At 36.2% G+C, this 16,345-nt stretch overlaps 1 protein-coding gene across 1 annotated transcript in view; it reads right to left on the bottom strand.

Annotated features, from left to right (window-relative positions):
* Window positions 1-1,945: 1,945 nt before the first annotated feature.
* Window positions 1,946-16,345, bottom strand: part of EDNRA (endothelin receptor type A) — a 46,044-nt gene continuing 31,644 nt past the window's right edge. Inside the window, exons 4-8 of the mRNA XM_023530221.1 lie at window positions 11,640-11,838; window positions 8,387-8,539; window positions 4,476-4,609; window positions 3,968-4,076; window positions 1,946-2,529 (exon numbers count right to left, since the gene is read on the bottom strand). Of these exons, the coding sequence (XP_023385989.1) occupies window positions 2,389-2,529; window positions 3,968-4,076; window positions 4,476-4,609; window positions 8,387-8,539; window positions 11,640-11,838 (736 nt within the window). The 3' untranslated portion in view covers window positions 1,946-2,388. The remainder of the gene's footprint in view (window positions 2,530-3,967; window positions 4,077-4,475; window positions 4,610-8,386; window positions 8,540-11,639; window positions 11,839-16,345) is intronic.

Here is a 16,345-nt window from a genome sequence, read left to right on the forward strand (position 1 = left end):
CAAGGCTTCTGTAAACTTTTATTTTATACTTATGGCCCACTGCCAATGCAGGACCGTGGCTTCTGGCTCATTTCTACAGATTTACTTGGAAAGATGTGATAAAAGTAGAAGCTAGAAATCTTCCCACTAGTAAACCACAGTTACTTACCGGTCCATAAACAAAATATACATTGAAGCCTTTGTGGTTATTCAGAAATCTATGACTTTCTGAACTTACAAAATGCATTATTCATATGCAAGAGGCAAAGCATATTTTTTAAAAAAAGACAATTGGCTAAACAAAATGATGTGAACCTATGGCTTATATTATAGGCATATATCACTGCATGCAATGTACCAGTGGAGTAATGGAATTTGACTGCTAACACACAAAAGAGCCCTGCAATTGGATCAACTGGAAACTGATATCATTCACATATGACTGTGCTAAAATATAGCCCAACAAATCATTAGGTAATTTATCATCAGTAATCTATCTGGTGGAATCTTACAGGAACATCAAACTACTTGTCAATCTAGTCACCACGCTGAGTTGAGGATTGGAACAATATAATACTTCAAAGTTTAATGCCTTTTGCTCTAGTACAGAAAATAATACAACCCCAAATACTGCTTTATCAAACCAACCAACCAACCAACCAACCAACCAACCAACCAACCAACCAACAAACCAACCAGCCAAAACCCTATCGTTAATCAATGGCTCATCCCCTTTTGTGCTGCCTCCGATATTCCATTTGTAATGCTGATATGGTCATAAGATTTATGAACACAGATAGATTAAAACTGATTGGGGCTTGTTGTCAAGATGAACACCAACTAGATTCCACTCAGAATGTGTGCTCTGGCACAGCTACAGGGCATTATTATTAGATTACACGTCCATACATACCATCATACACATGCATGTAGCACATACACAGATACATTCCATAGAGACAATCACAGAAAAATCAGCTAAAAGAAATGTACAGTTGCTTATATATATTTATATACACACAGTAAAAGATTTTCTGCTATACTCACAGTCTGTAAACTTGGGAAATGCCCAGCAAAAGTCACTGTGAGCCCTTTGAAATGGTGACCATGTGAGTATTGGAAGTGGGGTGGGTATTTAAGTTAATACTGGAAACCCAGAAAAGTGGAAAGCCATAGTTCATGTGGCATTTGGGGGTAATTGTATTTCACTGACATGATAAACTCAGCTGGCCACTTTGAAATTATGTTTCCTGTATGGAAAACAGAAGGACCAAAAGAGTCTTACTACCAGATAATATTTTAAGAGAAATCAAAAGAATATGAGGTGATATGTATAATGTATACACACACACACACACACACACACATATATACATAATGTATAATGTACATATATGTGAATATATGTATATATCTGCATATATATACACATACATGCTACCATTACTAAAAAAAACTCAATGAAAATTTCCAAATCTTCTAAAGATATTCAATCCTTCCCTCCTAGATGTGCTTTAGACTTCTATGCATTGCACTGAACATCTTAGATATAGTTAAATGGCATGGGCATTTAAATTTTTGTATATGATACTGATTTTACATAAAAGACATTCTAAAAAAAGATTGGGCTTATTAAAAATATAACGATTTGATTCAAGCATTATTTTTAAATTTAACATAAAATTTTCAGGATCTCCTGTAATGAAACACCATTAAAAAAATATAGGTTCTTAAAAATGTTTGAATAGCAGCTATTAAACTGCGTATGTGGTTATCAGTGTGTTTTAAGTGCCTGTATTTGTTGCAGCTTGAGAATTTATGTTTTAAAAATAAAACAATGACATGAGAAACATTAAGCTAATTTTTCAACCGAATTCTGTTTTACTTCTTTTTTTTTGGTAAAATATGTTTAAGCTCAAACAAGCATTTTTAGGCTACCATGTGGTTAAAAAATGTTGGTGACAAACCCATATTGTGTTTGGTAAAAAAAAAAAAAATCATTTAAAAAATAGAAAACCTTTATAATCTCTAAACTTTCATAGTGACCAGTTCTCATTGAACATTTGACAGAACTGCCATGAAAGCTAGTCATGTACTTGAAAATTATTTTCACGTAAAAGCACTATATATCTTTCTGGTTTCATTTAATAGTCTCTTTTCCCCTTGCCAACTCCCACCATATTTTAGTCCTGAATCTAATATGCGGAAAATGTAAATTAGATAAATTAAGAAGTAAGATTCATTGAATATGTGGGTATAAACTAGTCCACTATGATGTTTTGGAAATCATTTTCTGGGGGTGGGACTGAGTCAATGGAGAAGAGCTTTCTGGAGACATAGCTGCTGTGTGATTTTTTTTTTTTCTCCAATACAAGTTGAAGGAATATCGACTAATGTTTCGTAAGATGTTTAGTTTATACTGTCCTTGTGGCTGCTCCTCTCTGTGTTGTGGTTGTTTTGTTCATGGTTCTTCCATTGGATGCTTGTTCCATTCATGGGGACTGAGGTCATCAGACTTTTGGACTGGTAACAGCAGCAGCAGAGACAAGACTGGGGAAAGGAACAGATGCTAAATGACATGAGCCTATTAGCCTATTCTCAGCAGAACACGTAGGCCTTGGGCCCCCACCAACATTTGAAGACAGAATGCAAGCCTTATCAGTAATCTAGGGCATGGAGTCTGTGATCTCTAGGTGGAAGTTAAACTGTCCATTCTAGTAAAGAGAAATAGATCCCTACTTTCTCGTTTTAATTCTGTTCATCAACTCAGAGGGGAAGGGAAGAAGTTTTGGTCAGAGAGGAGAGTGCTCTATGACGTGGAGTGGGCATGAGTGGAGAAGGGCTAGGAGGGGCCTGGCATTTCTTCAGTGTGCACCACCTGTGTGGCTCTCTGTGTTGGGCACCTCATCTGATGCTCACAGCAGCCCTAAGTATTAGGTGCTATTTTCCTACCAAGTTAGATGAAACTACTAAGTTTCATCTATTTGTTTGATTCTTGGTTAATATATTTATTTCCTTTTAGATTGTAAGTTCCTCTAGGGCAGTCACTGTGTTTTGTGTCTCCATACTTATCTTGAATAACAATAAACTCATCCTGAGCACTTATTATTTCAAGCACTTAACATATATTAACCCACTGAATACTACTTATGAGATAGATACTGTGATAGTCCAATTTTACTAGGAGCAAGCAAACTAAGGAAGCAAGAGGGGCACCTCCCAGACCTGGGTTTGTCAGTAAGTGCAGAGCTGTGATGTAAATCAAGATTGTTTGCTTCCAGAGACTGCACCCTTGACCTCTATGCTACTCTTTCTAGTATGTACCATGAACTAAAGTTAAACATCCTGACCAGAGATACCAGAATCCAGTTAGAATTAACTCTGTGCTAAAATTATTCCAGGAACTGGAAAAACGACACATCATTATAAAGCGTTTGGAGCTTCTGGGGGACATGAGTTGGCTTAGCTACAAGGGGGTTTGAAGAACAGAAGAAAACTGATTTTGAATGCAATTACATTAGTTCAGATTTCCAGAGCAATATGCATTTACTTTCCTTGAAGAAGTTATTATTAAATATATATTATTAAGTAGCATTAAGCAAGTGCTTTCTTAACAATAGAGTTTATGTTTTGTTGAGACTGTTGATGAAGTCTAAGACAATGTAATGATGTAAGGCAGGAATACATTTTATGTATGCGTCCTGGAGCTCACATTTGAGTATTTCTTTTTAAAAGAGGGTACTAAATCGGTATGTTATTAAGTTAGTTATTTTTAATTGTAACCTCTGAATATGTTGTCTGAATATATTGTTTTTCTGTTATGCTGACAATTTGACCCTCTTTCTGGGTAACAAAATATGATTTTCACTTCTCTACTGAACAGTACAGCTGATGAAAGCAATATTTGTCAAATGGAATTAGTCATGTCTGTTGGCTACTTAATATACTTATTTGGTTGTCTTTAAAAATACTTGCAAAACAGTCTTACCTGGAAACAATTTTTAAATTTCTTGCTCACAAAATATAGAGCTATTGGGTTTATACATGAATTCATAGTTGCCAAGTTAATACCGATGTAATCCATGAGCAGTAAGAAACTAGAGCAAAAGAAAATAGATTAATTAAAACATAAGATTTTAAATCTGAAAAACTAGCATTTACCCCTTGAATAAGCATTTTCCCTCCAGAACCCATTTCTTATAGGTGGCAGTCAGAATTTTGTTAAGTGCTTGTTTAAATGGCAGTTAGTTCTATAGAACATTTACCTACCACTTGGTTAGCTCAAACCATTGTGCACGGCCTTAAGAGGGGATCAGTAAGATTATAGACATGGCTTACACAAACTTTGGGATCTATGTCAACTAAAGAAAAAATAATCAACTTTGCAGTTTTAAATTTCAGGGCTAAAGAAAATGTAGACCAGATGGCTTTCAAAAGTATTATGAATGTAAAAATCAGACAAACTCCGATTTCCTAATGGGTACATACAATCGTACCTAAGTAATTCACATCGGTTCTTGTCCATCTCATCATACACGGTTTTCTTCAAAATACGGCTTAAATGAAGAGGGAACCAGCAAAGAGCAAAAATTACAACCAAGCAGAAAACTGTTTTTGCCACTTCTCGACGCTAAAGTGAGGGAAAAAAAAGTACAATAAGTTGAATGTTTTTCTATTAGGTGAAAGAACTACACAACAAGGAAGTAGCAGAGAGCAGAGAAAGAATAGCTCAAAGAAGAGACGAAACAGCCAGCCTCACAGCACCTCTACCTCTTCAAGATGCAGAGTCAAACTTTATGGTCAAGGAGTTGCTAATGGTTCTTTTGGGCAGCTGCCAGAAAGGATGGTGGTGTCAGGCTGGTTATTAGGGCCAGAGGAGAGATTCTATGGCAGGGCAGAGGTGCGAAGTAGGTGGAGTTGAGCCAACACTGTCACTGAGTCCGGGTGTGTGTGGGGGGCGGGGGCTGGGAAGGGGTGAATGTATGGGGGAAAGTGTTAGCTAAAAGCTTCAATAACAGTTAACTTTAATGAAAGCATGGCTGTCAAGGTGACTGAACCCACCACGATAAAGAATGGACAAATCTGCAAAGACTTTTGGGAAACAAAATAGGAGTAGGAAATAGAAAAGAAAAATCAACAGCAATATGTTTTCTCCATTTCTTGATCTTGAAGAAAACATTGTGAATTTTTGTTTTTAAAGTTCTTTTATTAATGGCATGTAGTTCCCAAAGATACATTGTTTACAAACAGAGGGATGAGGATAAAGGATTATCAGCAATGATGATTAGAAAAACGTGGACATGCTGATCCTGTACTGACTTCAGTTGAAGGTTCTCATGCTTTCAAGTCTACACAGGATCAGAGAAACCATAGGTTAAGAATTATCTGCAACCAGTCATTTGTGTGCACGATGCTTGAGTATTATAGTGCATGCATTTAGGAGCCTAACTAGGAACATAAAATTCAAATCATCTGTAACTGGGATCAGTTAATGTCAAAATAAAACTGGTTGAAAACAGAGTTTGGAAAGGTAATGTTGGTTCAACCCAAAGCATATACCATTAAACCCATATAGTTAATAGAGTCATTTAAAAAGATTTGGGGGCAGTTGTCAAAAATTGCTATATTTACTCAAAGAACTGGGAGTTCTTTAATCTTGGAGTTATTGGGCTAGCTGGGATATGGCTTCAGAGAACACTTAAACCAAGCAATGATTGAGAAAATTAAAGAATTCCAATCTGCAGGAATGGAAGATCATTTTAAAGGGTCATTTTATGTACAGAGAAAGACAGTGCGCCTGGAAGAATAAAAGAGGGTATCAGGGAGAGATTATCTCCCCTGAGCATGCCCTCAAAGAGTATAACCCTTTTAAAAGGTAATATTGATACGTCGCCCTGAAAGTCTATTTCCTTACCCAATATCCATTCTCCTTTTTTTCTTATTATCAATCAGATCCTTGATTTTGTTATAGCAGTGAGGGAGTCTGACTTAATCATCTGCCTGACCACCTGACGCAGTTCTGATGAATTAGATTAAGTAAAAATTGTTGTGTGGGGTTTCTGTAAAGCTGCTTAAAAGTGAGAGAGACTCCTTTGGTGCGCACACAGCCATGTGATCTGTGTTCTTCCTCTTGCTGCCTGGAAATCAGATATGAAGGTAGGGCTATAGCTGCTGTCTTCCAATACTGAAGGAAAGGTCAGCAAAACAGCAGGCCTCTGCCTATGAGTCCTTTTACCACTGAACCAATGACATCTGAATTTCTTGCTGTGGGAGGAAGATAAACCCTTCCTTGGTGTACTCAATGTAATTTTGGGTTTTCTGCTACCAGCATCCAAACACAATCCCTAACTAATGAAGTTGTTGTCAGTATAATGAAAAGAAATTCGAAAAGCCACGGAAGAGGCAAGACCCAATAGGACCCTAGTCAAAGGGTGGCAGGGCCCTTCACTCTGAACTAGCTCCCTCCCAGTCTCACTTGCAGGCCTTCTGGCCAGGCTTGCTCTTCTGCTCTTGGAACCTGCTATATCTTTGAGGGTGATACAAGGGAACATCTGTTGCATGAAGACCAAGTTTTGACTTCTAATTTCCATTTGGTTGAGTCAATCTCTTAACTAACCTGTGTAAATAAGAATAATATCTGTCCTGTCTCTCTCACAGCATGTTTAGAATAATCAAATAAGAAAATGACATGGAAGTGCTCTCCAAAAACTTTTAAAAATGCTCTTTAAAAACTTTTAAAAATGTGAAGCCTCATCATATTATTGCATCCAACCCCAATTTAATTATTTTTAGAGCAGATGCCACTTACAGTTTAAACAGGCTCTATGATTATAGTGCTGATGCAAAAATCAACATTTAAAACACTGTTTTCACCAATCTATTTTAATTAGTTACCTCTATTGCAAGAATGAGAGGTAAAAATTGCTTGAAATGATTCACATGTGACATACTTGAAATTTTTCATGCATGAACGAAGTCATATTAAAGCTTCTCAATATAATTTTCCTGTTAAATTTCAGTAGAAGATAATAGTTAGCATTTGTATGGTGTGCTAGATTTTGCAAAGTACGTATATGCACCTTGATTCCTTTGATTCCCATAATAACATTGATTTATATGTTATTATGCCCAGTTTACAGATAAGGAGTAAAAGCTCAGAAAAATCAGTACAGTAGTTGAGAAGAGTTGCTGATGAAGAATTATGCTTGTGTATGATAATTACATAGGCCAGATTTACAGGCTTCCATCAACAACTCACATTAACTTTTGGTGTGGTTGGGTATCCTTAGATACCTCTCTGTTGAGACTTAGAGCTTACACACAGCCCTAGTTTTACTCTTTTAATTAATATCAACATTTTCTGAGTACTTACTATGAGTTGGATGCTATTAGACACCTTATATGCATTAGGTAATACCCTTAATATATTATTCCATATAATTTATGAGGAACTAGAAGCTCAGAGAGATTAAGCAATTTTCCCAGTGTCACAGAGAAGTTGGTGTTGGTGATATAGTGGTGAGCATAGCTGCCTTCCCGTGGCACAGAGCCAGCAAGGATAAGACCCAAGTTTTGCTCTCTAAAGCTCACAGCTTTCTCTGTTCTGCTTGCTGCGCAAGAGAGACCAACAGAAGCCTCCTGTCGACTTGTTCAAATTCCTTCTAGAACTTTGGGCCCTCTAAAATTTGATCTCTTCTTATGTACCCAACCTCATTTCCTATCAAGAATATTCTTTGATGATGTTGATGTTGCTCTAATGAGGTCATCTCCTTCTTCAGTCCCGAAATATATAGCACCCATGCCATGTTCTAACTAGACTCCTGTTCTCCCACCTGAAATGCCCTCTGTCCTTTTCTTTCCCATCAAATCCATTTATCCTCTGTGAGCAGTTCAGTATCCTTCATCCATGAACAGTTTTCCATGCCTTTATCTCATATCCTCCTTGGCTTTCCATAGCATAGGCAACTTTTGCCATACCTTGTGATTCTATTTTCTAAATGTTTCACGTTTCCACAACAAGACTGCAAAGCCTGCTAGGGGAGAAAGTCATATACTTCTTTTTGTCCTGGCACGATTCCAAGCTAAATTCAACACACACACACACACACACAGAGAGAGAGAGAGAGAGAGAGAAACACATGTGGTCAATATACTCTGGGCGAAATAAGTGAATAGTTCCTCTCTATTGGGCCCAGCTTCCAGGGCCACCCATTTCACATAGGTAGGCTCCCTATTTCACAAAAGAAATTCCTGATACTATAAAGAACAGAGGACATACAAACAAAAGTGACAATATTTTTATTTTTAGGAAATCAGGCTAAATTTGCTAAATATAGTATTTGTAGGCTTTTTCTCATCTAGGACAAAAATAGTCTTGGCTAGATTTTCATAATCTTATTAGGTTTACCTGTTTAAGATGTTCACTGAGGGCAATTCTCAAGCTGCCATTCCTTCTGTTTAACATCTCACAAGTCATGAGGGTGTAGAAGATTGCAGTGCACACCAAAGGCATGCAGAAATAGAACCCGAAGAGCCACCAATCCTTTACATCTTGGTAGAACTGTAGAGTAAAAAAAAAGGGGTGGGGGGGGAAGAAAGAGGGGCATTGTGACATAAAAAGTGCCTCTGGGAGCCTCAAAATATTCATGCCTTCAGATAAGTTTGTATATTCACACTCTCTGATTGTGGTAACGGGCTTGAGGGTGGTGCTCAAAACTTAATTGGAAACTTCAGAAATTGTCCTGGCTTTATAACAGCACATGACAAAACTGCATTAAAAAAGTTATCCTGACAAAGATTTTTTTTATAAACTGAAGTTGATTTTAATTATAAAATGGAAGAGCCGTAAACAATAAAAAGAATTCTCTTCCAAAGCTTACAAAACATGATTATGAGAAATACAGAATATATATTTACCTTTATTGACGAGCCTCAACATTTTGCTAGTGCCTGGTTTACTTTTGACTATTATGATCAAAGTGAACTTAGTGTGAATATCTTGTTTGGAAAGAGCAAAGGTTATGAATGGCTTATCTGTGTAGCTTTGGTTACTGGGCGTTAGCCCTTTGCCTGGTATGCTTGCTATGTGACCTCGCAGCCAGCCAGTTTGAGCCATCAATAACTGTGCCCCTTCTTGCTCTCTTTTAATACTTACCACCTGGAAACTATTGAGACAGTGTACCTTATCTCAAGGCATATTTAGCATTATCTCCTTGTGGGCAGGATTTGCAGATACCAGGATTATTAAGGGAGAAAATTTAATACCCTATGAAAATGGAAATTGGAAAATTATATCTAAATTCTTTCTCCCACTAAATAAATCACCAACTTGGGAAGAAATGCTTTTCTTTTCCTTATTCTGTTTCTCCAGATTGTTTATTTACTAAGGATAATGCAGCCTCCTGTGATATCTCAGTTCCCACAGTAAAAACTAATCATGCGGCTCTGTGAAAAACTGTACCGTTTCTGAATATAGAAAGAGGCCCAGTGGGCTACATTTAGAGCATGTCTATTAAAATAATCTATAAATGGTTCCTGAGGAAAAAAAAGTTCTGGGCAGAGTTTCTTAACTATTTTTATGCCATAGACCCCTTTGAAAGACTGATGAAGACTATAATCCTTTCTGAGAATAATACTTTTACATGTATAATAAAATATGTAAGATTACAATAGAAACCAGTTACGAAGAAATAGTATCAAAATATTAAAAAGAAAATTCTGCTATAGTAATATAGGTGTTTATTAAGAAATTAAATGACAAATCTAATGTCAGAACATTGAAGCAATGATGAGCATAAATGATATTTCAAAATTATACAAGTGTTATATGGTATGAAAATGTCTGATATTTCTATTAATGAAAAATCGTGGTGCTATTGTGCTTTGTTGCCTACATTCATAATAGGAAGAAATGATAAATTTGAGTTAGAAGTTGGCAAAAATAAACATGTAATTTCTTTTCCATTCAAGTTCACAAACCCCTGAATTTTATCCCTAGGTTAAGTTCAAACTCCCAAAGGAGTTGGTTTATTCAGATGTTTACACATATATTTCCCTATCCACATCACTCTTTAGAAAGATTTCAGTACCGAACTTAAAAAACAAACAAACAAAAATCAGGGCTCTCATTCCTTTTAAGTGCAACACAAACACTCCTTTGAGCACCCTCTACAGTTTGCACTCCCTTCTTCCAGGTGCATTGCTAGCTGGTATGAATGCCCCAAAGCAGCTGCAGAGAGTCTGGAAGTTGACCTCTGAGAGGAGTAGATGGGGTCCCCTGCCCCCTCCATGGCAGAGGCCTGTGGAGAAAGGGTCACACGTTTCTTTTGAACTGATGTCATCGGCAAAGATATGGAGGGGCGTCCCTCCAGTCTCAGAGAAAAGTTGAGAAGGAACGAGTGGAACAAAGAGGGAGAACAAAATTAGAAAAAAAGAACAGGAGGAGAAAGAGAATGCTAAATATAAAAAGATTATCAGTTCAAACTCATACCCATTACTGCAGCCCACTATGTGGCCACCCTTTGCTGGACCAGTCTATGAAAGAGACTTGGTCATTGTGAAATATCCCATTTCATTTTGTCCAGTTCTAATGATCAGCAAGCTCCTTCTTATAGCAAGTCTCTTCTCTCTAATGTTTTAGGCAGAAATATTTACTTTTTTCTTTTCTAGTCAGAAATATTTAAATTGCTTACTTATACTGCCCAAATTATGATAACATCCTATTGACTACCTTCCCCCCCTCCCCATGGAGAATTAACTTAATAAAAAAGTTAGTGGATTAGAAGACCTTAATTTTAAGATTTAAGGTTGCCAGTTTGGCAGTTTTCATGAGGATTTTTAATTTTAAAACTAGAACTTCTAAGCAAGATAACTGGTCAACTGTAAAACCACAAATCTCGTGAATTTCCTAAGTTAGGAAAACATACCTTGAGATGTCTGTAAGTGATTAAATGTAGAACCTGAGCTTACATCAAAGCACTAAATTATGCTGATTTGAGAGAAATAGTTATCCTTTTTGTTTTTCCCCTTGGTCCACATTTGACCAGTTTTGCAAAGGAAATATTCATTTTAAACATGTTTCCCAATATGCCCAGTCATGTAATTAAGCTTTTCAGAGAAACATTAATGCGGTCAGGTGTATTAAACAACCCCACTGAATTTGTTAAACTGAATGCTTTTTTAAACAATTCTGCAATTTGCATTATTTGTATATTAGACATAGAATCTGTACTAATATAACTACATGTAAGTATCACTTCGTACTCTGAGTTAGTAAATCTAACTTTTAAAAAAATATATGAGCAATATGCATTTCTCCGAGTAACATAAAATGTCAGAATATCTTTCAGATGCAAATTGGTGTGCTGTATACCTTATTATAAAAACAAATAGTACTTTATACATACACATCTATCTCTCTCCCTTAGTAAATTTTTTTTCAGAATTCTGACTTATTCGGTACAGAACAACAATTGTGTCTACAGTTGTGCTACAGTACAAGAATGAAAACAAAATAGTTCTCTATTTAAGGAGCTAAACCATTGCTTAACATTTATTTTTCATGCAGCTGAAGAGTATTTAAATAACTAGCCCAGTAAACCACACTAGGCACTGTAGAGATATCCATAAGTCTTGGTTAATTCCCTTTAAACTCTTCGTACCTCCATGAACTTAGACGTGGCATTGAGCATACAGGTTTTATGCTGTGCGCCCTTGTATTCAAAGGGTACCATGACGAAGCCGATTGCTTCAGGAATGGCCAGGATAAAAGAAAGGATCCAGATGGAGACAATCTCAATGGCAGTGATCAAGGGAATCCCGATTCCCTGAACACGACTCCAGGAGGCAACTGCTCTGTACCTGAAAAAAAAAAAAGGGTGGGGGGGGAGGGGTGATGGAACCAAGTTGTTAGAAAATTGAAAATTATTTCAGTTAAAAATTTATAAATACTGGAAAGTGTCTCCCCTTGGCAAGTGATCAACCACTGGCTTTTTACGAACTTTCTGTGAGTGCTGGTGTGAAAAACAAGTGGAGCCATTAAGAGTTCCACCCATTTGGAAATCAATTTTTGGCAGGTCTGAGTCTGAGCTCTTCATTTGGAGCCTAGCAAAATCTTCTGAGAGTGTAGAATGTGGCAGCTTCAGATAGCTGTGCCTATGTTTTTTCACCTGGGGGGAAAACTGGATGATGGAAGGGGTAGTGAGAGCTGCTGGTGCTTCCTATGGTAATATCTCATTCCTCTTTATATGTTTAAAAAACAAAAACAAAAACAAAACCTTAAAATCTTATATGTGAAGTGGATCTAGATATCCATAAGGGAATAGTAACCATAGATATTCTATCATTTTCTCTCTTCTTCTACCCTCAAAACTTGATCACAGTGGGCTTGTACCAGGTGGCAGTTTTGTAAAGAGATAGTATTTCTGGTAAATGTCAAAGAATGACTGTATCATTCCCATTATGGTCCTGTGCTAGAGTATATAACAATCAGTTAAAGATATCTTGATTTCTAATCTTCGGGTTTACAGTCTAATAGAAAAGAATGGTTTATACAGAAGTATATATAAATGTTACTGAAATTTATGTCAATTATGTCAATTAAAAAACAAACTAGCACTAAGAAATTGTGTTTACCTTATTGATCACTTTAATATTTTTGTGATAATAATAGCATTTAAATGTAAAGTCTAAAGAAAATTTGATCTCATAAACTATGCTCTTTGACCTGATGTGATGGTTTGGTGCTAACCACATTTAGACTTACTATTAAGAAGGGACCTGTGATGTAGTATAATGTTTTTGTAGCTTCATTCTTGAAATTTTTGTTGCTGTTGTAATGGAAAGGAAACATTCTCTTTTTATAGTTTCATTAGATAGTGCCAAAAGAAGGCTGTAAGACAGACCAGAGCATTGGAGACAGGTGCACATGGATTCACAGGATATGCAACTTAATGTAGATTAGTCAGTAAAGCCAAGGCAAGCTACAAGCTACTCATATCCGCCAAGATGAGCCCCTATCACTTATATTTAGTGTTCTGTCTCAGAACATCTTTAAGGTACATCTGTGAAAACACAGCCCCTAGGAGTTATGTTACCTTGTTTTTTACTGTAAATTAGAACCTGTAGTTTTGGTATGCACGATGATGCCACATGGGACATATACAGAACAATTTGCTGGAGAAATGAATTGCAAAAGATATTTAGGATAGAAAAGATTGGTGTACAATAAGAATCTCAAAAAAAAAAAATCCAGATTAGTTAAGAATAGAATAAAATACAGCTATGCAAACAGACCAAGAAAATCCTTTTGCAGTATGGCCAAGATTATATTTTTAAATTTATGGTTATTTCCAGTGTGATAAAGACTGCTATTTATTTTGCTTTCCATTTTTGTTTACTTTTCTTTGTTGCCTTATTAAACTGACAGTTTGATGTTCAGTAAAAGTTAAAAGGAATGGAGACTGGATGTCTATACCCTGAGGCTGTCAATGAATTATATCTATTTCTTCTCTCCTCTTAGATCAGTTATCAGGAAAGGTGATTTAAATAAAAACATTTTATTTCCTAAGGGATTGAGAAATCTAGATTTCTTAGGCAGGACTGGAGATAGAAGGTGGTTTGAGTAAGAAAATGTGATCAGTGTGTTCTTATGATGAATATATTCACAGTCCAGCTTCATTTTATAATGTGCCATGAGTTCCCAGAATATTAAATGTCTAAAATCCAACGTAAATTCAACATTTAAAAATAAATAAATTCAAAATTTAAAAATTAGTGTCTAGCAAATGATTCATAATCAGTCTGTTCCTTCATTAACTCACATGACAGAGAATTAGAATATTTCCATTTGTAATCACCCGATCTTGATAAAGTCTCCATTAAGATGAGAAAACAACCATAAAAACAATTAGAAATGATCATTTGTGATGATGGAGGTGGGGAAAAGTATGGAAAATAAGAAATAAGAAATACTGGATGTTCCATACACAAATATGCTCTCCTAACTAGGTATGATTTTAAACAGCCTTCAATCTAGTCGGTGTATATATATGATATCTTCACTTGCCATAGAAAATTTGCAAATGTAGATACAGCCACCCCCAACTGATATTCAGAAATAATCCTTCCTCATTGAAATGCTTTCTTCACTTGGCTTGCTCCACATTCTTCTGGTTTTCCTCCTGCCTTACAGGCCATTCCTTCTCATTTCCTTAGCTGGATCCTGCTAAGTGATCCTCTTAGTGATACCATCTAGTCTCATAGATTTAGATTATATAAACTATATGCTGATAATTCTCAAATTTATAACTCTAGCCTAGAACCTCACCTCTAACTCTATACTTATATATCCAACTACCTACTTGAAATCTCTACTTGTATATCTAATACACATTTAAACTCACCCAAACCAGACTCATGTTCTTTTTCCTTGCCCCCAAACCATCTCAGTCTTTACCATCTCAGGCCAAAACTTTAACATAAGCCTTCACTCTTCTTTTTCTCTTCACGGCCAAATCTTTAGCAAACCTTGCAGTCTCTTCCTTCATGATATATCCAAATGCGACCACTTCTCAACATCTCGCTCATTATCATCCTGCCTGGATTATTGCAATAGCTTCCTAACCGATCTCCCTGCATCTACATTGCCCTACTACATTCCACCCTGAACACAAAAACCAGAGTGAGCCTGTTAAAGCATAAGTCAATCATGTCACCTCTCTGCTCAAATCTCCCAGTGGTTTTCCACCTAATGGGAATATCTACCAGTATCCTCAGAGCTGCTTCTTCACTTCTTTACACAATTGTGTCTTTTCACAGAGACCTTCCCTACACACCCTATTCAAAATTACCAGCTTCCCTTCCAAAGTTACTCTGTCCTGCTATCCCTGATTTGTTTTTCTCCATAATGCTTACTGCCATGTGACCAATCAAATATTTTATTTACATATTTCATTTATTGTCTATATCCACTGCTTCCTTTAGAATATAGGCTCCATAGGGCAGACATTTTGTATGATGGTCACAATACTTAGGACAATAGGTGCCAAATATCTGTTGCATTAAGCACCTTTTTTTGTTTCCTTACCATACATTTCTCTTTATTGGCCAAAGTCAATACTACACTACATTCTGAACATTTCCTTATTTTTCAAACTAGCCCTGAATTAGACAACAGATAAAGAGCTAATACTTTTAGAAACCTGTCATGTGATATGCCAAAATAAAGCTATAAATTACATGTTTTATTTATGTAAAGATGTTTATTACTGTATATGTCTATATATAAACTTTTACATGTTTTCAAGGTCAGAGGCACTTGATACATGTTTTTGAATCTTTAAGGTATAGTCTGAGATGGTCATTAAGTTTTTAAAAGTTTATTATTAAAACAATGTAAAATAAAACAAATTCAAATGATACTACTTTTACAAAATCTATTTTTATTCTTATTCTTTGTCTATTTCTATTATAAGCATAGTTTGAATATATATTATAATCATATCAGTTACAATTTTATTTTTACCTTTATTCACTTTCATTATAAAATACTCATGTTTCTATAGAGGCATGGCCTTTATTATTTTAATGGCTACACAGTTTGTTCTCATTTCTAGTGTTTCAAGGCTGTGAATAACATATCTATAAATATGTTTGTACATAGAGTGTTTTTCTCCTTTCGAATGATTTTCCTGGATTAATTTTCTTGAGTGGGATTATTGAATTAAGGAAATGAAAAGGTAACTGAAGTACCTTAAAAAAATGCTTCTACCTAGTGCTTATCAGTGCTTGCCTACGTTAGAATTAATGGTTTTTCCTTCACTTTTGCTGCTTCCATAAGGTAAAGTAGCACTTCTATCTTTACTTCTGCACATCTTTAATTAATAGCAAACCTGACTATTTATAATGTCTGTTTATTATTTATGCCTCATGTGATAGACAAACCAATTGCCATAGAGAAGTTTCGAGGCAAAATACTAGCAGGGAGAATTTAAAAATTAAACAAGGTGTGATGAATTAAAAGATAGCTGCAAAGACTTTGACACTTCTTCAGTTGAATCCTTCAAGTGGGTGCAGCTGAAGTGATGCCTTCCTAGTTTCAGGTCTGGCCTCTAAGCAGAGGAGCAGGTTCCCCTTGCAACTTTGGGCGAAATGTGTTGCGAGGCTCTAGACTGCATGGAGAGGGGGATGGGCTCTGCTGTGCTCAGACGTCCAGCTGTTACTTCCAATACGCCAGCCATGTGCGTCTTAGACCCATGAGAGAAGTTCAGCCGCCAGTCAGAATCCACCGAGGAATCCCAGTCAAAGTGACAAGGAGCAGAACTGTCCATATTCTTGGCACACAACATGGTGAGATAAGAATAAGATG

This window comes from Pteropus vampyrus, unplaced genomic scaffold (genome assembly GCF_000151845.1).
Source record: "Pteropus vampyrus isolate Shadow unplaced genomic scaffold, Pvam_2.0 Scaffold47, whole genome shotgun sequence".
In the NCBI taxonomy this organism is placed as follows: domain Eukaryota; kingdom Metazoa; phylum Chordata; class Mammalia; order Chiroptera; family Pteropodidae; genus Pteropus; species Pteropus vampyrus.